The sequence below is a fragment of the Sebastes fasciatus genome, chromosome 1 (assembly GCF_043250625.1).
Source record: "Sebastes fasciatus isolate fSebFas1 chromosome 1, fSebFas1.pri, whole genome shotgun sequence".
NCBI classification, from domain to species: Eukaryota; Metazoa; Chordata; class Actinopteri; order Perciformes; family Sebastidae; genus Sebastes; species Sebastes fasciatus.
In genome coordinates this window covers 8,042,122-8,063,803 of record NC_133795.1, presented here as the reverse complement: position 1 = coordinate 8,063,803, position 21,682 = coordinate 8,042,122, and the positions used below count along the sequence as shown (strand labels likewise).

General features: G+C 40.3%; 3 protein-coding genes across 4 annotated transcripts; 2 read left to right on the top strand and 1 right to left on the bottom strand.

Annotated features, from left to right (window-relative positions):
* The first annotated feature begins 35 nt into the window (after window positions 1-35).
* rab7a (RAB7a, member RAS oncogene family) lies at window positions 36-7,170 on the top strand. The gene is made up of 6 exons (XM_074611173.1): window positions 36-460; window positions 3,001-3,063; window positions 3,303-3,429; window positions 4,277-4,495; window positions 5,137-5,265; window positions 5,596-7,170. The coding sequence occupies exons 2-6, from the start codon at window positions 3,011-3,013 to the stop codon at window positions 5,689-5,691; spliced, it is 624 nt and encodes a 207-aa protein (XP_074467274.1). The 5' UTR covers window positions 36-460; window positions 3,001-3,010; the 3' UTR covers window positions 5,692-7,170.
* Window positions 7,167-10,695, bottom strand: hmces (5-hydroxymethylcytosine binding, ES cell specific). The gene is made up of 6 exons (XM_074611058.1): window positions 10,507-10,695; window positions 9,014-9,157; window positions 8,699-8,914; window positions 8,259-8,413; window positions 7,984-8,176; window positions 7,167-7,869 (listed from the first exon to the last, which is right to left on the bottom strand). The coding sequence occupies exons 1-6, from the start codon at window positions 10,693-10,695 to the stop codon at window positions 7,681-7,683; spliced, it is 1,086 nt and encodes a 361-aa protein (XP_074467159.1). The 3' UTR covers window positions 7,167-7,680.
* On the top strand, window positions 10,609-21,040 carry LOC141752638 (tubulin monoglycylase TTLL3-like). 2 transcript variants are annotated; one of them, XM_074610823.1, is made up of 15 exons: window positions 10,609-10,749; window positions 12,293-12,422; window positions 14,179-14,324; window positions 15,096-15,182; window positions 15,301-15,413; window positions 15,492-15,648; window positions 15,735-15,790; window positions 15,936-16,064; window positions 17,127-17,241; window positions 17,354-17,627; window positions 17,721-17,869; window positions 17,952-18,195; window positions 18,908-19,167; window positions 20,164-20,339; window positions 20,448-21,040. In XM_074610823.1, exons 3-15 carry the CDS (start codon window positions 14,234-14,236, stop codon window positions 20,451-20,453), a joined length of 1,857 nt encoding a protein of 618 aa, XP_074466924.1. In that variant the 5' UTR covers window positions 10,609-10,749; window positions 12,293-12,422; window positions 14,179-14,233; the 3' UTR covers window positions 20,454-21,040. The 2 variants fall into 2 exon arrangements, with proteins under 2 accessions (XP_074466924.1, XP_074466854.1); XM_074610753.1 differs by having other exon boundaries at window positions 20,444-21,040.
* Window positions 21,041-21,682: the final 642 nt, after the last annotated feature.

Genomic DNA, 21,682 nt, shown 5'->3' with positions numbered 1-21,682 from the left:
TCCTCTCTCAGGTTCCTGGAGGAACTAGGCGTGTCCAGCCCTCACGTGACGTCAGCCCTCACCGACCACAGCTTGTTTTGGAGGAAGTGAACAGAGCTCGGCAGCTAGCAGCTAGCACAGTTAGCTTGTTGACAGGAAAAGCAAAGCGAGCGTCAACGGGAGCAGAAGCGAAACAGACCAACAGACCATTGTACCAAACTGAAGGGAGATACACATCGGCAGTGGCAGCGTTGACTTTGATAAGCAGGGTTAGCTGCGAGGCTAGCTGTCTGAGGTTATCCAGTTAGCTGTCGACGTGTTGTTTTCTCACGGCGGACGGTTAGAAGAGCTGCTAGCCTGTTAGCCTGTTAGCTTCTTAGCCTGTTAGCTCGTTAGCTAGCCTGTTAGCTAACGCTTCCAACCAGAGGCAGAAGACAAAAAGTCTACTTTTGATCTTTTCTACCGCAGGATCATCACTCAGGTTGGTTTCTTGTGACTTCTTTTATTGTGTTTACTAACTATATACATTCACAATACAGCTGTGGTCAACCAAGTGTGACATTTGTTAATAAAACCTTTGCTTAGCTAACTAAACGTTAGCTTAAATTAAGAAGTGTCACTGTTAGTTGACACAGTTTGGCTTTAATAACACTGTCCACCAACATATGTGTCATTGTTTCATTGCATTTGCCTACTTATCTAGCTCTAGATATCCTAATGTGATGTTTATTCTACCCTGATAACAGTGTGTTTGATGTCTTTATGGTTGCAAATGTTGACTCTCTACTTTATAATGTGAGAATATACATATACAACCAGATAGGTGGACAGATTGATCATAACTATGGATTATACCGGTGTGTGTATTGTTTTATTTAGAGCATTTGCTTCCTTATCTAGATATCCTAATGTAGTGTTCATCCCACCCTGCTAACAGTGTGTTTGATGTCTTTATGGTTGTAAATGTTGAGACTCTCTGCTTTAGTATACAAAGTGAGAATATGTACAACCAGATAGGTCGACAGATTGATCATAACTATGGGTTATAATGGTGTGTGTATTGTTTGCAACTACAGCTATTTGCTTGTGCTAATCATGCCTACTGCCAAGTCATGGTTCCGTTAGTCCTGTGTTTTAACACCATGTGACCAGTTCCTGACACAGTGTCATGGGGTGCAGATTATGGGAGCCGCGCAGACAGCTCTGTGCTGGTTTTGCTTCATAATGTGGTGTCAATAGGGGGCTTTTCTTTAGCTTCAGTGTTCTGTAAAACCTTAAGTGATGTTAGGAGAAAACCTATGACTGATTTTCTTTTTTTCCAGTAATGCTTTCTTCAAGGTCTAGCCTTCAAAGGGAATAGTGATTTAAAGCCCACCGGTAATAGAGTTGGACTTTGGTCATTACAGCTGTATGAGGTGGTTTATTATTACACAGCAGCACACTCGGGCAAAGTCGGAAATGCTTGGTGATGTCTTGAGTTAGTGGGAAAGATGAGAATCTTTGGATTTTAGTACCATAATAAGCATGATCCAGATAATTTATTAACAGACATATGGTTGTGATTTCAGATGTTTTTATCAATGAATAAGACACATTTCAGCATGACATTATGTGAAACACACACAGTGGACAAATAGGGAGGATGAATTTAGAGATGTTTGTCAGGGATCTTATATTAACGAAATATAGATTAGTCAATGGGGAATGGGTGATTACATTTAAAGAAGAACTGAGGATAGCTAAGTCCTATAATGAGTGCACCCATTTGACCAAATTTAACAAATGTTGGAGCTGTTTATTTATAGTTTCAGAAAAATCTGTGTAGGGATGCACCGAACTGACTTTTTCAGTCCAGATAGCGATACATGGGCTTTGGGTATCGGTCGATACCGAGTACCGATCCAATACCAGTGTTTAATTAATAAGCTGTATGCTTCACTGTGTGGAAGTGACTGGGATCATTCCTTTATGAGTAAGGCAACATCAGGCTTGACTTAAACATCGCTTTCCTAACTTTGTAAAACAAAATGTAACAAATAAATACATAGTTTTATATTTACTGAATTGTTATTCATTATTAAGATAATAAAATATCAGGTGTAAACCTTTTTAATGCAGCAACAAATTGATCAAAACTTAAAAGGGAATTAAAATTCCAGTAAATAATGTATATAGTATATAAACATAGCACTGAACTTAATAGATTGGCCCCATTGTCACCGATATCTGATCTGGTATTGGTATCGGTGCATCCCTAAATCTGTGTGTAGATAATGATTGGAGAACATCTGCCTGTTTGTTTTGTAGGACAAATACAGGTCTCAGTTGGGAAGCCATCATGATGCAATACAACATAGACATGAAATTAATTATTAATACCAATCATGTTTCCATTCAGTATGTTTTGGAGTAACTGGGTGTGTGTTTAATTTTTTTTTTCAATTTCTTGTAATGTTCAGCTTTATAAAGGTACAAGAATTGTATCTTGGGAATGAAACAATGTCCTTTTTCTCCATTGAATGGCTTGTATAAATATATAAATATCACAAAATCAATGCATTACAGTATAACAATCACCACCAGCTGTGATGCTAAAAACAGCAGATGTCATCTCGGCTCAACAGCCCTAGCGCTGCCATTGTTCAACATATTTTGGAAAAGGGTGGAAAAAAGCGTAGTGAATTGTTTGTTTCATGAATTGTATTTAGAGCCTTGCGGTACAATGCGGTGCAGCATATTGTTTTATCCGTATTACTCTATTTGTTTTTGTCAGTGAAGTGAAGGAAATGCACGTATGGGAGACATTGCTCTTGGTTTCATTCCTAGAACAGGCCCATTTCTTTGGAGTGTATTTCTAGATGCAAACAGGCCTTATCATCTTTCAGTGAAACCTGTGGGCCCATATCAGAAGGATCATCACTAGGGCATGGCTAGATCCATCATGATTGAGCAATTCTGACGAAGTCCTGCTTCTATTCAGAGTTTTCGTCTCCCCTCTAATCTACTTATTTGTCTTTACAGCTGTGGCACAATGACATCAAGGAAGAAAGTACTACTCAAAGTCATCATCCTCGGAGACTCCGGGTGAGTGTTGAGCCATAGCGACAAAGCTAAAGGGACGGGACAACAATGGGCCTGATGGTTTAATGTAAAGACAACACTTAATTTTATCTGGTTTAATCATAATCGGCTCACTCTCATACAACGAGCAAGGAACCGTTACTGTGCTTCACCAATCAATCCGTCACAGTGACTTTTTTTCTGTTTCTCTTGTTTCTGCCCATCATCTGAATGTCGTCCTGTGATTATTTCCTCCTCCCTAGAGTTGGGAAGACCTCGTTGATGAACCAGTATGTGAATAAGAAGTTCAGTAACCAGTACAAAGCCACAATAGGCGCTGATTTCCTGACGAAAGAAGTCATGGTGGATGACAGACTCGTCACAATGCAGGTAAGGAGAAGAGTGCCACACTTGCTCATCTGCTATTGAAACACAAATTATCACAGAATGCAAATGTTTTGATGTAAAAGACATGCTAATTCTTATCCCCCACATTAACATTGGACTGCCAAGGGTTTTAATAGTGTACCACAGTAAATGCATTATTTATTTCTGTCTCTTCTGTGAAAGACATTTATATATCCATTAAGCACAACACATTTTCAAGGCTTTAATTTTGGATGTGTATTTTCATAACCACAATCATTTTGTAACAGTCGTCTTTAGTTAAAATCAGAGAAATCCACTTTAAGGATCAACAATGTAAATGTTTCCTTTTTAGTGATTTAAAAAAAAAATGGAATTCATGAAAACTGTGGAGGATGGCACGTCTGTCAATGCATTTACAGTCACGATAATAACTTCCTAATGTAAACTCTTAGTTAAGATTAAAATGAACAGAATTAAATTTAACTTGAGCTGGATAACTGGTCAGTTTAGCTTACTTTGAATTTGTATTCTACACATGCACCACAGTGAGACAATGAATTGATTACAAAGCTGTGTTTTTCTACACAAACAGCATTATGGCTTGAGATGCTGGGTTAAAAAAAATGTTTTTAAAAAGGCAAACAACACTGTTATCATTGATAAACACAAACAACAACAAAGTCTCTTCATTTTCTTCTAAACTTTCTTGTTTTGTACCACATATAACTGATAGGTAATTAGGAAGATCTGGTTAATGTGAACCATGTAAACACTACAGTCATCGTATTACCTTAATCTCTTTATTTGCAGTAATCTGATTTATTTTGTGCATGTAAACACAGCGTGGTGTCTCTGTTCTCTATCTCAGATTTGGGACACAGCCGGTCAGGAGAGGTTCCAGTCCTTAGGCGTAGCGTTCTACCGTGGAGCCGACTGCTGCGTCCTGGTGTTTGACGTGACGGCACCCAACACCTTCAAGACTCTAGATAGCTGGAGGGACGAGTTCTTGATCCAGGCCAGCCCTCGAGACCCGGAGAACTTCCCCTTTGTGGTGCTGGGCAACAAGATTGACTTGGAGAACAGACAGGTGGGTCCAGATAATCACATTTGTGTGTGCATGGGGTGTCATTATGTGCACCATTTTGGGTGTTTTTTCAAGGAAATGTACAGTTGTGGTTAGTAATTTTTGACGTCTTAAAGGCAGGGTTGGCGATCTTGAGAAACTAGCAACAATACACTAGATTTTTTTACATAATCCAAACCAAGCTCTGTGTTGCCAACTCTTTTCCAATGAAAGTAGCCAGCAGCACTGGCTCCAAAAGTCCCTAAATCTGGCGAGAAAGTCACGAATCGGCTTCAGGCCTCCCTCCAAAGCCAACCCCCCCACACTATTATCATTATGACCATAAACATATAATGAACGTAAAGAACAAACATGACTATTGTTTGTACTCACAGCTGTCAAGCTAGCAGCTTGTAGAAGATTCCGGTGACGTGCAATCATGGATGTATATAATGTATATGCTCAATGGCTCATGAAGCCAAAATGTCTCTACTGCCGGGTGATAAAGTACCCAGATTTTATGTCAGAGCATTTGATTCATTGATTGTTTCTAAAATATTTACGGATTCTTTTTCTTTAGAAGTGTTGAAAATAGCTTGGATTAAACAGTCATGCTCTTTGTGTCTGATGTTTTCTAAGTATGACACATCTCCTTTGTGTTTCAGGTAACAACCAAGCGAGCACAGGCTTGGTGTCAAAGCAAGAACAACATCCCATATTTCGAAACCAGCGCCAAGGAGGCAATCAACGTGGAGCAGGCCTTCCAGACTATCGCACGCAACGCCCTCAAACAGGTAACGGAGGATTCTGACAGTTTGACTTAGTCTCTTGAATGTGGGGCTTAGAGTTAGAGTGGGTTGTCCACCAATCAGGCTCCTCCAAGATACTTAAGATACCTAACAAGACCTACTTAGCGAGATAATGAACCCCAAATTGCTCCCGGATGCTGTGCCATCAGTGTATGAATGGGTAAATGCTGACATGTAGTGTAAAGCGCTTTGAGTGGTCAGAAGTCTAGAAAGGTGCTAGATAAATGCAAGTCCATTGACCATGTTAAGAAATAACATTTTTCTGCATGTGTTTCTGTGAAAGCTTGGAGATGCAACTCTATTGTCTGATTTCAGGAGACCGAAGTGGAGCTGTACAACGAGTTCCCGGAGCCGATAAAGCTGGACAGGAACGAGCGAGCCAAGCCGTCAGCGGAGACCTGCAGCTGCTGAGGACTCTGAAGATCTCTGGGGGGGGGAGGGGGTTGTCACTGCCCTCACTACCCTGTCTTGCCTTGTCTATATACCCCTTATCCCATGGCCCACTGTGTTAATCCCTAATGCCCAACATACAAGCAGCATCCCACTCATTGAGTATACTACACACACACACAAACATGCTGCACTCACCTCCTTACGTATACAAAACACACATTTTGTATAAAATATGAGTCTCCTAGCCCAAAGAACACCTTAAGGAAACATTATGGAATTTACTTGTACGATGCTTATTACTTCCCAGTGTTTCCCTACGTACTTTTTCATGGCGGTGGTGGTTTGGGCTCATTTTCAGTTCCATGTATATTGCTGCTTTCACACCCAATTTTTGGTTCTAACTGCTTTTATTTGGTAAATCAAATCATTATATCTACATGTTTGTGTTGATGAGTATAGTTAGAAAACTAATCCTTTTTTTTTTGTTTTGTTTTTTTAAATCAAAGTTTCTTTAGCAGTGCTGGTTGTTTTCTTACTTTCACGGCCCGCCGCTGCTGCATGAATAGAGGAAACACTGCTCCCCCCCGTTTTACTCATTTGTGTTGTGGCTTAAATTTGTTTGACTCAAAAAAACACTTGTTTCCGTGCTTTCACTTTACCTCTAAAAAAAGAAGTGGGAACTGAAGTAGTGAAGGATCAGAACGTGTGCATGTGGGTCACATTAATATGCTGCCTGCTGGTTCTTGTTAATTGGCACAGAATTGAAAATCCAGTTTCATGACAGGTTTTTTGTTTTTGTTTTTTTTGCACTTTGCTGTCATCCACAATTACTGAAGACTTGTTCAGACATCTCATTTTGGAGTCACAATAAATGTAGCTCAGGTTGAGGACATCGTGTGAATCCAGATGTGAGTGTAACACGCTAATCCTCTACTGGGGGAAATGAAGGTTCATCTTGTAATTAGCTATTCTTGGTACAACATTTGACGTGGGAATGAACCATGAGGACAGCATGTCATTCTACCCCGATAATCCTGCAGAGGAGAGATTTTTCTCCAGTATAAATATCATTCATAACTGAGTACTATTAGTTAGTACCTTTCTTTTTACTGTCAACTATTGCAAGACTTTGTATATTTGCAAACCTCTCAATCATTGTGTGGGGGAAGGCTAAAAGTTGTGTTGTAAATCTCCATATCCGACTCTGCCAGTTGCTCGTGTTGGCAAACAATTTAAGTGCTTGACATTTCTTTTAACCGATCAGATCTTTAACAGTCTGTTCGTATTATGTTAAATCTTTGAAATGCATTATAGATTACGAGATAGCATACATACTGTAACTTTGAAAGAAGAAAAAAAAAATGTATGGGGGGGAGGGGAGGGAAGTATCGGCATTCATCATTATTATATTATTAATATGATAAATGCATAGCATCTACATTGTTTCGAAATGTCTCTGCGTTTCAAGTAATAAGGGTAATAAAAATCTTGAATAAAGCTTGCCATGTTTATTTCTGACATTTATTGATAACATTTGAAATGAAACGGGATGTGTAGCATTTTTTATTACATTTAAAAGTGTTGGTAACTAAGCAAAAGTACATTTACTGTCAAAATAGTAAAGTGGAATAAATAATACTTAAATGGTTTTAAACACTGCAGAGTAGGGCTGCAACTAACGATTATTTTCATTGTCGATTAATCTGTTGATTGATTAATCAATTAGTTGTTTGGTCTATAAAATGTCGATCAGTGTTTCCCAAGATGACGTCCTCAAATGTCTTGTTTTGTCCACAACTCAAAGATATTCAGTTTACTGTCATAGAGGAGTAAAGAAACCAGAAAATATTCACATTTAAGAAGCTGGAATCTGAGAATTTTGACTTTTTTTTCTTAAAAAATTACTCAAATCAATTACCAAAATAGTTGACGATTCATTTAATATTTGACAACTAATCGATTAATCGTTGCGGCTCTACTACAGGGTTTCAGTCCCAGTTCATATCTTCACTTGGTTCTTGTTTTCTTATTGGCTCCCTGAAGCCACTGCTGAAGTCCTGTAGACTTGGACTGACCCTCTGCTTTGCTTTCTTGCTCTTCTTTACTCTCACATGTGTCGGGCTCCTTCCTCTTTGAAGGTGTGCTGCTCTTCAGCCAGCTCATCATCATCTTACTGCTGGCTGTGGGTTTGGGCTCCTAGGGGCGGGGTCAAAGGTCACATTTGTCAGCTTAAACCTCTCTAGTTGCCAGACAACTTCATTGCTAAATTTTCCAACCACAGTGAGATAAATGCCACAGTAAATCTGTTACCTTCTTGCTGTTGAGATCCACCGGCTGAAGGCACTCTGGAGAGTTGTTGCGAGAGTTGTTTACCAGTGAAGAGACGGGATGAAAAGTCAAAATGTTTTTAGACTGGAGCAGTTTCAAGGCATCTAGAGACTTCACTTCTCCAAAATCCAGCCAACTCCTCACTTCTTCCTCCCCGTCCAGGACTGCTGGCATCCTAAAATACAACCACGCAGTGATTTAGGATTTCATACAGACACTAATGGAGAAATAAAAAAGAGCCCATCACCTATCCTTACCTATCATGGATGCTATCCAGGCTTGGGGAAGCGTTCACAGTGATTACACTGTACGTGTAAAGGGGTTCTCCACCATCTGGAGGTGTCCAGCAGTCAAACAGTCCGGCCATAGTCAGCAACTTCCATCCAGTCCACTCACCTGCTGCTTCTCCTCCCTGGCCAACACACAGCGTAGAGCAGATTTTATGACTGACAGATTTTGTTGGTGTGGTTGTATTTCTTTTACAGTCCTTAGCCTGGCACCAGCATCAAAACTAAATCACGTTGAATGCTAAAGAAACACCTGGTGGGCACATGCACATTTTTGCTTTAGCTCCTCTCCCACACAGGATATTTTCATCTGTGGCAATTTCCTCCACAGCTGCATTCTCTCTACTTCCACTCTGGATGAAAGCAAATGTTCATGCTGATTATATTGCTATAGAAAACCCAATATGTACCTCTGTCAGGTCAGGAGAGGCCTCCTCCTCTGGAGGGCACGCCGTCTCTGAATTCTCCTTATTGCGAGATGAGGTCGTGGGGTCATCCTCATCCTTTGTTTTCTCCTGAGTCTGAGGGAAGTAGATAAAGAAAGGCTGCTTGTCCTTTTCCTGCCTCCTCCACTCATAGAAGCCATCAGCCAGGATGACGCAGCGCTGCCCTTTTATCATGGGGTCCTTTGGGGAGACGACAGAGTGATTAGACACTCATAAGGAACAAGACATAAAACAAGAAAAACAATACAGCTTGGTGGTGGCCTCAAACTGTATATGCACCTTGTACGTTTTCTTCTGCAGTATATTCTCGCTGCGGCAGTTGTTGGTGCTGTATTGCATCTTGCTCGGGTCCTTCTCCTTGAACCACCAGGGTACCAGACCCCAACGCATGGAGGCCAACACACACTCATCGACAGGAGCATCCTGAAACATAGTGAACACAACAATAACATGAGCAACTACAATCAGGGTCTGAAATTAAGTTTTTGTGGCAGGTCACTGAGCATTTCTACCGGCAACTCATCATTTTTGTCTGCAACTTCTGAAATCTATGTTAAACGCTTTAGAATAGTAAACACTGAGTCAGAGGTACCAGACTGTAGAAATATGGAATATATCTTGCAACCTGAAGACAATGGAGTAGAAGCGCTGCTGGGTCTCTGAGGTAATCACATACAGGTGCTCTTTGGATCTTTCAGGTGTATTTGGCTCATTCAGTTTTGTGAAGGGCTCATTGCATGGGTGGAATATGGTCTCAAAAAAGTACAAAATGCAAGTCTCCCTCAAAAATAATCCAAGGCACACTGTAGTGTTTGAACAAAATTAAAATGCCTTTATTTTACATGGCAATAATTTTTTTAAATGACCAACGCGTTGCGACTAACAGGTCTTCATCAGGGTCACTGCAACCCATTTGCTAATTGCTTTTTAAAAATAATATTTTTTAACATAAGGATAATCTATCTGCCATGGTGACAGGTGACCTGAAACTTTTACCTTTTACTTTTTAGGTATTAATTTCATACCCTGCCTATAATATATAATGGTATTCAATACAATAACTCTGCAGCACATACTACATTTTGGGGGCTTACATTGGTCCATATTGAAACTGTGACAAAGAAGAGTTTATAATTTATGTCTGTGGTTTAATTTAGCTCCCATTTGTGGTGTTGTTGCATTGAATTGCATTGTATATAGTAATAAGATAAGATACGATAAGATATTCCTTTATTAGTCCCGCAGTGGGGAAATTTGCAGTGTACAGCAGCAAAGGGGATAATACAAAAAACAAGATGCATCAGCTAACACAGTAAAAAAAAAAGAGCTAAACAAAGTGTAACAAAATATGAACCATTTAAATAGAAGGAAGTATAAAAAAAAATTGCACAAGTGGAAAATGATATTGCACAGTATGAATTACACCTAAGTAGTACTGATAGACAGTTGGTGTACAGTAAAGTGCAGTTCTTGTCAGTTTCTTGGTGTGTATGTGGTCTACTGGGAGTAGTGCTGGTTGTGGAGTCTGACAGCTGCAGGAAGGAAGGACCTGCAATAGCGCTCCTTCACACACTAGTATCCGTTATAGGGCGAAATCTCCACATATGTTGGCGTCCTTCACTTTAAAACAAGATACAGGTATAGTTTACCTTGTTAAAGTGCCTGTGTGACAGATACAGGTATATCTTACCTTGTTGAAGTGCCTGTGTGACAGATACAGGTATATCTTACCTTGTTGAAGTGCCTGTGTGACAGATACAGGTATATCTTACCTTGTTGAAGTGCCTGTGTGACAGCAGCACTGGGCTGGTAGTCTGAGGACTCTTGTTGTAGGAGGGTCTGTATTTGTCCTCGTCTCCATCCCTCCAGCGAGGCTTCCTCCGCTGTCCTCCCCGGTCTCTGTAGCTGCAGGCTCGGCTCACCTCGTCCGGATCCAGAGTACACGCAGTTCTTCCACACATTATAACTGTTCAGCTCACCTGACTGAGAGAGAGAGGTTAAAGTTAAACTAACAGGTAAGTTAGTTAACAGTTCTTCTCTGTTTAGCATGTTAGCTTGAGTTGATTTCAGGGGAAATAAACATTTCCTTTCCACTGGATGTTTAAAAACGTTGCTCGGCTCACCTGTGTTCGAGTGTTCTCTGATAATATATAAAGTTATTTAAGTTACTAGCTGAGCTAGCTAGCTGTATGTGTTGATGTTATGAGCGCGGATGTAGACTGGTTGAAAGTAGTGCGGGGATTAGCTGTATGTGTTGATGTTATGAGCGCGGATGTAGACTGGTTGAAAGTAGTGCGGCGGGGATTTGCCCGGGCAAAGAGCACGCAGCAGCGTGACGTCAAACCGTGACGTAGAGCAGCCACAAGATGACGCCAGAACACGGAGAACACATTTCTTCCTCACCAAGAAAAAAAGCAATGAAAACAATTAATGTATGCAATATCTTTGTTTATGTTTTCGCTATGCTTCTTCTGTATGTATATTATTTTAATATTTTCTGCTGTTACTATGTATACTGTCATTTTGAAATAAAAAAAATATATATATGTATATATAAAAAAACAAACAGAGAAAATATTTTCTTACTAATAAAATGAAAGAGGTGACGTTTAAAATTAATTTACAAGTTTTTTCCTATTTTTTAAGAATGAACTCAATGTGGATGCTATAAAATAGTGTTGCCCTTTGGTTATTTTGCCTCTACACCCTGGGCCTTGTATTGTTGATGTTGTATTTTACGTGTTTTTTTTACCATTGACGGAGCATTTTGGCAAGTTTTTCTTGGTCGCTACTCACATAATCAGCTGTGCTGCTCATCCCACAAATGCATGATCCTTACAAGTTGGACATCATTGCGAAGGTAAATAAACAGGCTTTCCAACGATGTAAAAAACAATGACCATTAGCATTGTAACAACAGAGAAATAATCCACTAAACACAAGTTTCCGAACTTTGTTTTTCCAGTTTATATTGTGTATGATATTGTCTTTAAAAAAATTAAAACAGAGAAATATTAAAAATACAAACAATAAAACAACATACCACATTCAAATAGCCTTTTCCACAATAGGGCCTATGAGGTCTACAATATACTGTACGTAACAAATACGTATTTTGATCTTTAATTCACAAGTGAAAGTAGCAATACCACAATGTGCAATTAAAGTAAAACAATATTTAAATATCCTATACAGCAGAAATAATAGCCTAGGTATCAAAGGTTAAAAAGCAAACAAACACAATAAAAACAGCTTAATATATAATCGTTTATTCCCTAAAATAATAATAATATTTCCACGGACACAAATTTACACCAGGGCCACGTAGGCTACATTTCAAGGTGTTTTTCTTTTTTGTTTGCTTTCAAAACTTTCTTCCTTCCTTTATTTACAACATACAACAATTGTCATACAAAAACATAGAAACAGAAACAAATACAAGCCAGGAGTCCAAAGTCCATTAATTTTAGTCCTTTCAGAGTTCAGATAAAATGTATTTCTTTTAAAATATTGAAAGTCTTTACAGCTTTGTGTTGTAACATTGGTGTCTGTCTGCAGATACTGTGGTGGCATCAGGAGCTATCCAGCGGTTGCCATGGTAACAGTAAACAGGTAGTAGAGCTCACCGTGCGTTCCTCCGGTGAAACTCAACCGGCACCGGAGTTAACACACCTGAGGACTTCAGCAGGTAAGAGGAACAAACACTAAACCATGAGGTCAAAGCTTTTTATTAAAAAAGTAATCTAATATTCCAGTCGAGAGGAAAGTGTTTGGTGGTTCTGTAGAGACTTTACCAGTAAGTTTTAAAAAATAATGAAAAGGTTGTAACTGTGATGCTAATGTTAGTTTAAAAGAAAAGGACTTGTAGCGTGTGGTGGCTTTATTGCAAATATTTATTATTATTAAAGGTCCCATATCATGCTCGTTTTCAGGTTCATTCTTGTATTTTGTGTTTCTACTAGAACATGTTTACATGCTGTAATGTTAAAAAAACAACTTAATTTCCCTCATGTCTGTATGAATATACATGTATTTACCCTCTGTCTGAAATGCTCCGTTTTAGTGCATTTAAATGGAATTGCAATGGAATTGCATTGCTAGGCAACAGTTAGGGACCATGTTTACTTCCTGTCAGCTGATGTTATTCACATACACTACAACAGGAAACAAACTGTGACACATTTAAAATGTTTACGTTTAAAACCGTGTAATGGTCTAAATATTGTATATTTGTGACATCCCAAATGTACAGAAATCCTAACGGCTTGTTTCAAACTAACAATTTCTGAATACAGGCTGTGTGTGTTTTTCCGTATATTGAGCGTTTTGATAGTTTAACAGTATTTTATATAGCACTTAAACCTGCTTTATAATATAAAATACATGAAAATCTCACTTTTTACAATATGGGACCTTTAAGATATGAAGATATTTTGTGTATGCTGTGCCTAGGCTGTTGTGAGAGATCTCTTTGGAATTGATTGATTAGAGTTGGATTTTAATGAGTATTTCAGTTGTTGTCTGGTTTTGGGCCTCTGCTCAGCAGGTAACTGAAGGAAATCAGACTGAGTATCACACCCTGCCTGGGTGTTAGGTATAAACCTTACAGGTGTAGCCAAACAAGCAATTTGACCCCCTTTATAGTCCAGTGCACTTGGAGAGAGACTGATCTACAAGACCAGTAGCCAGAGAGATGCATGACACCTGCAGTTGTTTACAGCTTTCTGGGGCCAGGACCTCTTATATGGGAGAACATTTTCCAAGGACCCGCTCATAATCGTAACACAGATTAAGCATAATGCTTACTACCATTTGTACTCTTAGATGCTAAACTATTTGTATTCTAAAACTCTTCAACCTAAATACTTGAAATCTGTTTCATAGTGATAAACAGAAATACGTTTCAATTTGAATCATGTTAATACCACTTATAAACTGTTAAACAGAGGGTAATTTTATTTAAATTGCATTTGGACTCATTTTGACGGCATTTATAACCTTGATTTCAAGTAATTGATAAAGAAGCTTTCAGAAAATGACTAGCATAGTCCTAATAAAGCCAAACTTACCAGTCTAAAGCTGACTTTCAGTAAGAGCTTAAAATAATAAAAAAATAATTAACCTATTGCTGTGTGTCACAATCATATCAGAGTTTCTGTGGGAGTAATGGACACAATATGCTTGTTTTATCGGTGCAAATGGTCCCCATCTGTACATATGTACTATTTAATGATGAAGCACAATTTTATAATTTATAACAAATTATTTCGCGGACCCCCTGACAGTGTGCCACGGACCCCTGGGGGTCCCCAGACCTCACTTTCAGAATCACTGAATCACAGCATTTTGATCATTGTACACATTATTTGTGTGGCATTTGTACACACCTTTACACTGTATTGTATGATTGTTGCCCAATAAATTCTGAACTGTGTCCTCTGCAGCAGTTTGTGTGACCAAACCATGAAACAGAGCCGAAGAAAAGGTTCCCCTTGAAGAATGAGAGCTGATGTTAGTATGGAGGTGAAACAGTCTGTCCAGCTGGGTCAGGAGGCTACTGATAGACGCTGCACACCACGCCCACACACTGGTGAGAGACAGATAGCAACAAAGGAAATCACTAAGATGGGAACCATCTACTATTTCCAAATTGATTGACAATTCTTGTAGCAGTAACACGGGCCTATGATTCGATTTTAACTCTGTTATTTTATGACTTCATATTGTCAAATAAAATCACAGATTGGGCCTTCAGTAGGAGAAATTCTGGGTTTTCCTGTTGTAACTTGCTGATCTGGAACCCATTTCTAAACTGAAAGACAACTTCTGTATGAGTTCACACCTCCAAAGGACTGCATTCATAGAGTCGCCTTATAGATCATGAAAGCTGAATTAATCACGAGGTCACGTTCAGGACACGTGGCCAAATGTTTGAACTAAGAGGCCACATATTAAAGTTTTATGACTTTGCTCTTTTTGGCTCCAAACTGAAGATGTCAAGCCTTAATCTGTAGTTACATTATCTTTGGCTTTGCCCGTGTATTACATCTACTGTATGTGCTCTCCAGTTATACAGTATGTGGTTTATGTTTAATGCATTTAGGTGTATATCTTATTAATTTTGTTTTGTAATAGATATATTACAGTTGCAAATGTTAGAAAGAAACTGCAGGTGTTTGTGAATATTTGCCGGCCTCTCCTCCTTCATGTACTGGACTGCTACGTGTTGAAGAGGGCTATGCCATTTATGTTGTTCCAAGCGTACAACCCGGCCTTCTGGCTCAGTTTTCAAATGTATTTACATGAGCCATTGTACCAAAATACTGCGTACTGCACTGTAACAATCCTACTGTCACTGCAGGGAAGACACGAGGTCGGTCCAGAGGTCAGAAGGTCACAGCTGTGGTCCAGCAATGCAACCAAGATGAAGGCAAAAGCTTGCAAAGAAGTAGGTTTACCCTGCAGGTCGACAAGCTGAATGAGTTCACTTGGTATATATAGTACTCCTCAAACTGCATGATCATCTCTGATGAGCTTTCTAATTAACAGTATAATTTACTCAACAGATTTGTTAGCTACACCTGCTGAGGGCAAAGTTCGCCGCAGTTTTGTCAGTTTACCTGCTCTTAACCCAGAGAGACTGAAGACAGCCAAAGCCCTTGCGGACAAAGCCGTCAGGGTGAGTTTAACGACATTTATGTGGTCACATACATCTCTGATTGTCCATTACTTAAGTGTCTGCTTTCATTCCTCTCAGATGCACAAGGTGTTCACTGTCCAGGGCCCTTACCCTGTCATCAGGGCAGCGTTGAGGGCCAGAGGCTGGGTGGAGCAGCGTGTGCACCGCCCGAACCACCACGTTTACCAGCGCCACTGCGATGAGGGCAGAGCCAGCTCTAATGATGAAGATGACGGTGAGCTGGATGAGTTTCAGAAATCACATTATTACTGGGTGTGGATATCTGTCCTACCATTTATTAACATTACTCCGTCTTCTCAGAGAACTCTGACCATGTGGAAGAAGAGCAGGATCCAGATGGACTATATGGTATCATGGTAAATATAATATTTAAGGTCGTAGGCTAACATGAGGCTAAACAGGCACAGCAAGTGAAAGACTGTTGCCCACCTTGTTATACACGTTGGAAATTTAAAGTTCATAAACAGATTCAGCCCTCATCCTTTCCTTCTTCTCATGCAGTCTCGCCTGGTGCGGAACAAAATGGTTTATTTCTATTGGACAAACCGCAGAGACGCCATCTACACCAACAGCTTGCAAAAAGAACAGATTACCAATCATTTTGCAAAAGCAGGCAGCTTCACCACCAAGGTATGTTTATATGCTGTCATCATTTCTTACAGCAAAAAACACCTGATTCGACTGTTATCAGGCCATTAATAATAGTCATTATCGGTCTCTATGCATCATAGATGTGAGTCAGTAGGGGCCTACTATGCCTACATACGTTGTAAAAGTTAAAGCGGAACCTGAAAGCAACATATTATAATGTTTTGAACACAAACACAACAGCTTCTTTAGGTTTAGGCAAGAAAATCGCTTAAAGTTTAGGGTAAAACATCATGTTTTGGCTTAAAATAACTATGTTACCCAAGCGAAAGTGAAACTTAACGCTTGTGAACACAACACGTTGTTGGTTTCACACCTAATGCAAACCCTGCATGCCTGGGTGAAAACCCTGTGTTTTGTGCCCCATCATTTGCCCCTGACGTCCACCTGACATGGAGTTTCACACTCAGATGAGAAATGTTAAACTATCATACCAGAGGCTTAAAATTATCATATTTTAAGGAAAATGATCGTACGCGAGTCATAACCACGAGAAAAAATAGGCGCGAATGTGTAATTTTGCAAAAAAAACTTTTTGACACACGTACAAAACTACCCACATCATTTTATTTAAAAAAAAAAAAAAAAAAAGCTGGCGAAGGGGGCAATGTGTCCATAAGTCTGAAAATTTGACAGTATTTTTGGAGGCCTGTTCATATTCTGCATGCACTTTATAATGTACTTTTGGGCATTATTGATCGTACATCTTACAGAGAGCAATATTATCATACAAATACAAAGAATTATTGTACATTTGGCAACGCTGTCTACAGTATACTACAGCGCCTGACTTCTGCTTCTGCTCCTGTCATAATTACTACGGTCACTAGAGGTCGCTGTTGTCTTCTTTTATACCTTCTTTTGGTGATCAACCATGTAAATAGACGATAAAACCTACTAGTGGGTGTAGCAGGGCCCTACTGACCCACAACTATGGGGTTTATAACCACCGATAACGTCTATTTAATGACCTGATAACAGTCGGTCGGCTGATTCAGTAGTCTCCTGTCACACGCACCGTCAATATTTTCTTTTCTTTGTCAGGTTGGGTTGTGTGTGAACTTGAGGAACCTGCACTGGTTTGACTCAGCTGACCCCGACACCTTCTTCCCTCGCTGTTATAGACTCGGAGCTTTGGATGAGAAGCATGCTTTCATTGGTAACAGATCTGACTTTACGCCCCATCAAATGATCTCTTTTTAATGTATTTCAAGCATCTTTATACTAGAAAGCTAACAATACTTGCCTCCCCGTCTCTGTCCTTTGTGTAGAGGACTACAGGAGGACAGCCTGCACCAGTTTTTTGAAGTACATTGTGGAGAGGGAGCAGGGAACAAGCCACAACATTCAAGCTGCGAGGAAACAAAGCAAACAGCGATCTAGACCGATGAACCTTTCACTAATGATTTCCAGCGCACTCAAAGTATGCCATGAGTTTCTAGAGAGTCTGGAGCACAGGGACATAGACATAAACATGGAGACACCACAGACACTAACCAAGGAGGAGTGGGCAGAGTTTATCAACAGTTACTACCTTGTTGTTCAGTGAGTACTGTGTGTGTGAGCGATATAAAAGGAAATCAAAGTGCTCTCCAGTATCTCACTACAGTGCCTCCCTCTCTCTGTTTCCTCGCTCAGCGGAGGAGCATTGATCGAGGACAGTGATCGTTTTGTGTCCTGCTGCAAAGCCATGCTACAGAGGCTCGCGACGGTCAGTCCACAGCTGGACATAGATGGCATACACAACATCTGGATCATCAAACCTGGAGCTATGTCCAGGGGCAGAGGTGAGAAGTCAGACACTATCAACAAGTTCACATAATATCTGACAAATGTCCTGTCTGACCTGCCACTCCTGCTGCCTTCCAGGTATCAAATGCGCCAGGCATCTGGATCAGATCCTCCAGCTGGTGGACGTTGATCCAATCCTGATCAGGGAAAGCAAGTGGGTGGTGCAGAAGTACCTGGAGTGCCCCTTGCTGGTCCACGGCACCAAATTTGACGTGCGGCAGTGGTTCCTGGTCACCGACTGGAACCCTCTGACTGTGTGGTTCTATAAAAAGTGCTACTTACGTTTCTCTACGCAGCCTTACTCGCTAGACACAATGGACAGGTAAGACATACAGTATATTTCTACAGAGATGTGAATGAGATGTGAAACCAGATGTGAAACCAGATGCACGTTAAATTTAAAGGGGAAGTGAGAGTAAGATACAGAATAAATGAAACGGAACACAGGTTATGATTATGCTTGCGATCTTTGGCGGGAGATCTGATTTTGTCAGTGCGTGGCATGAAAATAAGCAACATTCAAATCAACTCCAAAACTGCAAACTGCCTCTACAAATAAATATATAAATAATAAAATTAAAATAAATTAAAGTAGAATCAAAATTGAAAAAAAAGAAAATGTGCTTCAACTGGTTTATATTTGGCCATGCTGTTAAGGAGTATATTGATCAGGGGCCTGTTACAGGCCGAGGATATCATGTTGAAACATAAGCAATCAGTCAGGAGGATGAACAGACAAGCCATTAAAATAGGAGACAAAGGGTTGCCACTCCTTTAGAAAGCTAAACTTTATCTTTTCTAGATGCAAAAACGACATAATATCATTCAGCCAGGCAGAGAGATTTTGTGTTTTCATACCTGTTACTAAATATATCATGGTCTGATCATATGGTAAATATAACCATAGTCAAAGTCAGTAGAAGTAGTGAGAGGTCCTCTTAAATCAGGTTTCATTATACTTCTCTCCATTCCCTATCATCCATTTCATCTCATCTCTCTTTCCGATCTTGGCCTCTTTACCCTCATCCCTACAGCTCAGTCCACCTGTGCAATAACTCCATCCAGAGGCACTTGACACCCTCCCGACAACGCCACTGCGGCATCCCAGCAGACAACATGTGGTCGGATGACCAGTTCAGGACCTTTCTGTCCAGTCAGGGCCGAGAGGCTCAGTGGCAGACGGTGGTAGTCCCCGGGATGGAGAAGGCTGTGATCCACGCGTTACAGGCAACTCAGGATCTGATGGAGTCACGCAAAAACACCTTTGAGCTCTACGGTGCTGACTTCATGTTAGGTAGGATGGGATCACTGTCAGTGATGCTCTAGAATATGTTATACTGCCTGTTTCAACATGCATCAACTCATATTCTAAAACTGCTGTAAAAAATATTGATAATAACATAAACATGGCATTCAATTCTAATTTAGATTACATTTTAAAGGGATAGTTTGGGTGTTTTAAAGTGGGGTTGTATGAGATAGTTATCCATAGTCAGTGTATTACCTACAGTAGATGACGGTCGGCACGCCCACAGCTTGGAGAAACTGACAAGAGATACCGCACGGAATCAAAGCAATGTACTGCTGTGGACGGGGCCGACAGCAAAACGTATTTTAGCCAACTAAAAGAAAGGTTCACCTAAAGAAATCAATATCAGTTTAAGTGTACGCTTTACCTTGCCGTCAGACAGCCCTTTGCAACTGGAAGCTGAGGCCGTGGTATCCATCTGTGCTCTCACCAAAGCCACCAGACTCCATTGAAAAAATCTGTAATTTTTTGGTGAATCCAAACTAACAAAAGTCACACAAAAATACAAACAAACTAAGCGATCGAGGCAGCAGTAGACCAGCAAATCCCCAGTTCTGTGAGGTAAGAATTAGTGTTTTTTCAATGGAGTCTGGTTGCTTTGGCGGGGGCATAGATAACGGCTTCAGTTCCCTGTCAGAAACAAAGACTGCAAGGTAAACTGCTGAAAATATTCTAAATACAGTGTACACTTAAACTGATATTGATTTTTTTTAGGTGTGCCTCTCCTTTAAGTGGCTAAAATACGTTTTGCTGTTGCCCCCGTCCACAGCAGTATATTGCTTTGCTTCCATGCGGTAACTCCTGTCTGTTTCTCCAAGCTGGAATGTGCCGACCGTCACCTACTGTAGGTAATACACTGACTATAGATAATTACCTCATACAACCCCACTTCAAAAACACCCAAACTATCCCTTTAATAAACAAAACTATGAAAACAAAAGGAATCATCACCACTTAGATATTTTGTTCTGTGTTTCTTAGGTCATGACCTGCGTCCATGGCTGATAGAACTCAATGCCAGTCCCACTATGGCTCGCTCCACCCCTGTGACAGCCCGCCTCTGTACTGCTGTGCAGGAAGACACTCTACGAGTCGTCCTGGACCTGAGAGCAGACCGCACTGCAAGCACTGGAGACTTTCAGCTCATATATAGGCAGGCAAGGAAGAGTTATACCTTCCTCTTCAGGTTATAGTGTACATTGAAATGGCCCACATTGTGAGGGTGACATACATTAGTTTAAATCTCACGTTTTGTTTCTAGGCAGCAGTAGACGTGCCACAGTATGTGGGAGTCAACCTGCTTGTTGAGGGCTCCAAGATCAGGTGTCCCTACCGACTTCCTCCACTGAGGGCCTCCGCCTGTTCATCACTAAAGCGCCGCAGCCCCATCAAGGAGAAGAAACCCGCAGCAGAAAAAGTAATGCCTCTGCCGAGGTGGTTGAAGAGTGCAGAGACTCGGCTCAGAAACATCAGCAGTGTGCTTCCACCACCTCCTCTTTTTCCTCTTCCTCATCCTCCTGTACCTGCCCCCATCGAAACCTTCTCACTTCCCCTGCCAATGACGGTGAAGTCCACCCACCTGCCCATTAGTGCCAAGTCCCACTCTGTACGTTGGTGTAAGAGGAGACCAAAAGTCCGCTCATAGGGAGTCCATCTCTGTACGATAGAGAAGGACAAAGGTCCGTCTTTGTCTTTGGAGATTACTGCTCCAAAACAGTCTAGACAATCAGCCACCAGCACCTTGAGTGCCTAAAAAAAAATTTAAAAGATGATTTGCTGACCAAATCATTCACCTTCAGCTTGAACTTAGTGAAATCAGAATTTAATAAATTGTCATCTCTTGTTTTTCACTCACTAATTTCAAAGTTTCATTATAATAGCACATGAAAATGGCTGGGGTCTTTTTGCATTTTGCCTTATGAAGAAAGAAAGAAAGAAAGAAAGAAAGAAAGAAAGAAAGAAAGAAAGAAAGAAAGAAAGAACGAAAGAAAGAAAGAAAGAATTTGGCTGAAATTAGTAAAACATGAATCATTAGGTCCAATTAAGTATTTCAAACCATAAAGAAAGAAAGAAAGAATTTGGCTAAAATTAGTCAACCATGAAGAAAGAAAGAAAGAAAGAAAGAGAGAAAGAAAGAAAGAAAGGAAGAAACAAAGAAACAAAGAAAGAGAGAAAGAAACAAAGAAACAAAGAATTTAGCTTAAAGGGATTATTTCTAACTTTCCGAATTGCTGCTTAACAGCGACACCTGTGGGCGTGAAGTCAACGAAAGTCAGCATCGGGCTCGCGCTTGCTCGCTCTAAATAGACATGAACAAGCATCGCTCAAAACAGTGAGGCGACACACGTCAGCTAAAACCACAATATCACTCTATAGTTCACCTGCTTGGCAGTAATGTTAGTTGATCAGATGAAGGTCTCTCCATGAACATGATTTAGATCTTATCCTAGTGTTGGCTTTTCCTGCCTCACCCTCCTGCGCCCGCAGGGAGACACCGGCA

Coding starts and splice junctions, on each gene's coding strand:
- rab7a (XM_074611173.1), top strand. CDS start 3,011: ATGACATCAAGGAAGAAAGTACTACTCAAAGTCATCATCCTCGGAGAC. Junction 3,064..3,302: donor ATCATCCTCGGAGACTCCGG/GTGAGTGTTGAG, acceptor CCTCCTCCCTAG/AGTTGGGAAGACCTCGTTGA. Junction 5,266..5,595: donor CACGCAACGCCCTCAAACAG/GTAACGGAGGAT, acceptor GTCTGATTTCAG/GAGACCGAAGTGGAGCTGTA.
- LOC141752638 (XM_074610753.1), top strand. CDS start 14,234: ATGAGAGCTGATGTTAGTATGGAGGTGAAACAGTCTGTCCAGCTGGGT. Junction 17,628..17,720: donor AGTTACTACCTTGTTGTTCA/GTGAGTACTGTG, acceptor TTCCTCGCTCAG/CGGAGGAGCATTGATCGAGG. Junction 18,196..18,907: donor TCGCTAGACACAATGGACAG/GTAAGACATACA, acceptor TCATCCCTACAG/CTCAGTCCACCTGTGCAATA.
- hmces (XM_074611058.1), bottom strand. CDS start 10,695: ATGTGTGGAAGAACTGCGTGTACTCTGGATCCGGACGAGGTGAGCCGA. Junction 8,915..9,013: donor TGCAGAAGAAAACGTACAAG/GTGCATATACAG, acceptor GTCTCCCCAAAG/GACCCCATGATAAAAGGGCA. Junction 7,870..7,983: donor TGGATCTCAACAGCAAGAAG/GTAACAGATTTA, acceptor CCCCGCCCCTAG/GAGCCCAAACCCACAGCCAG.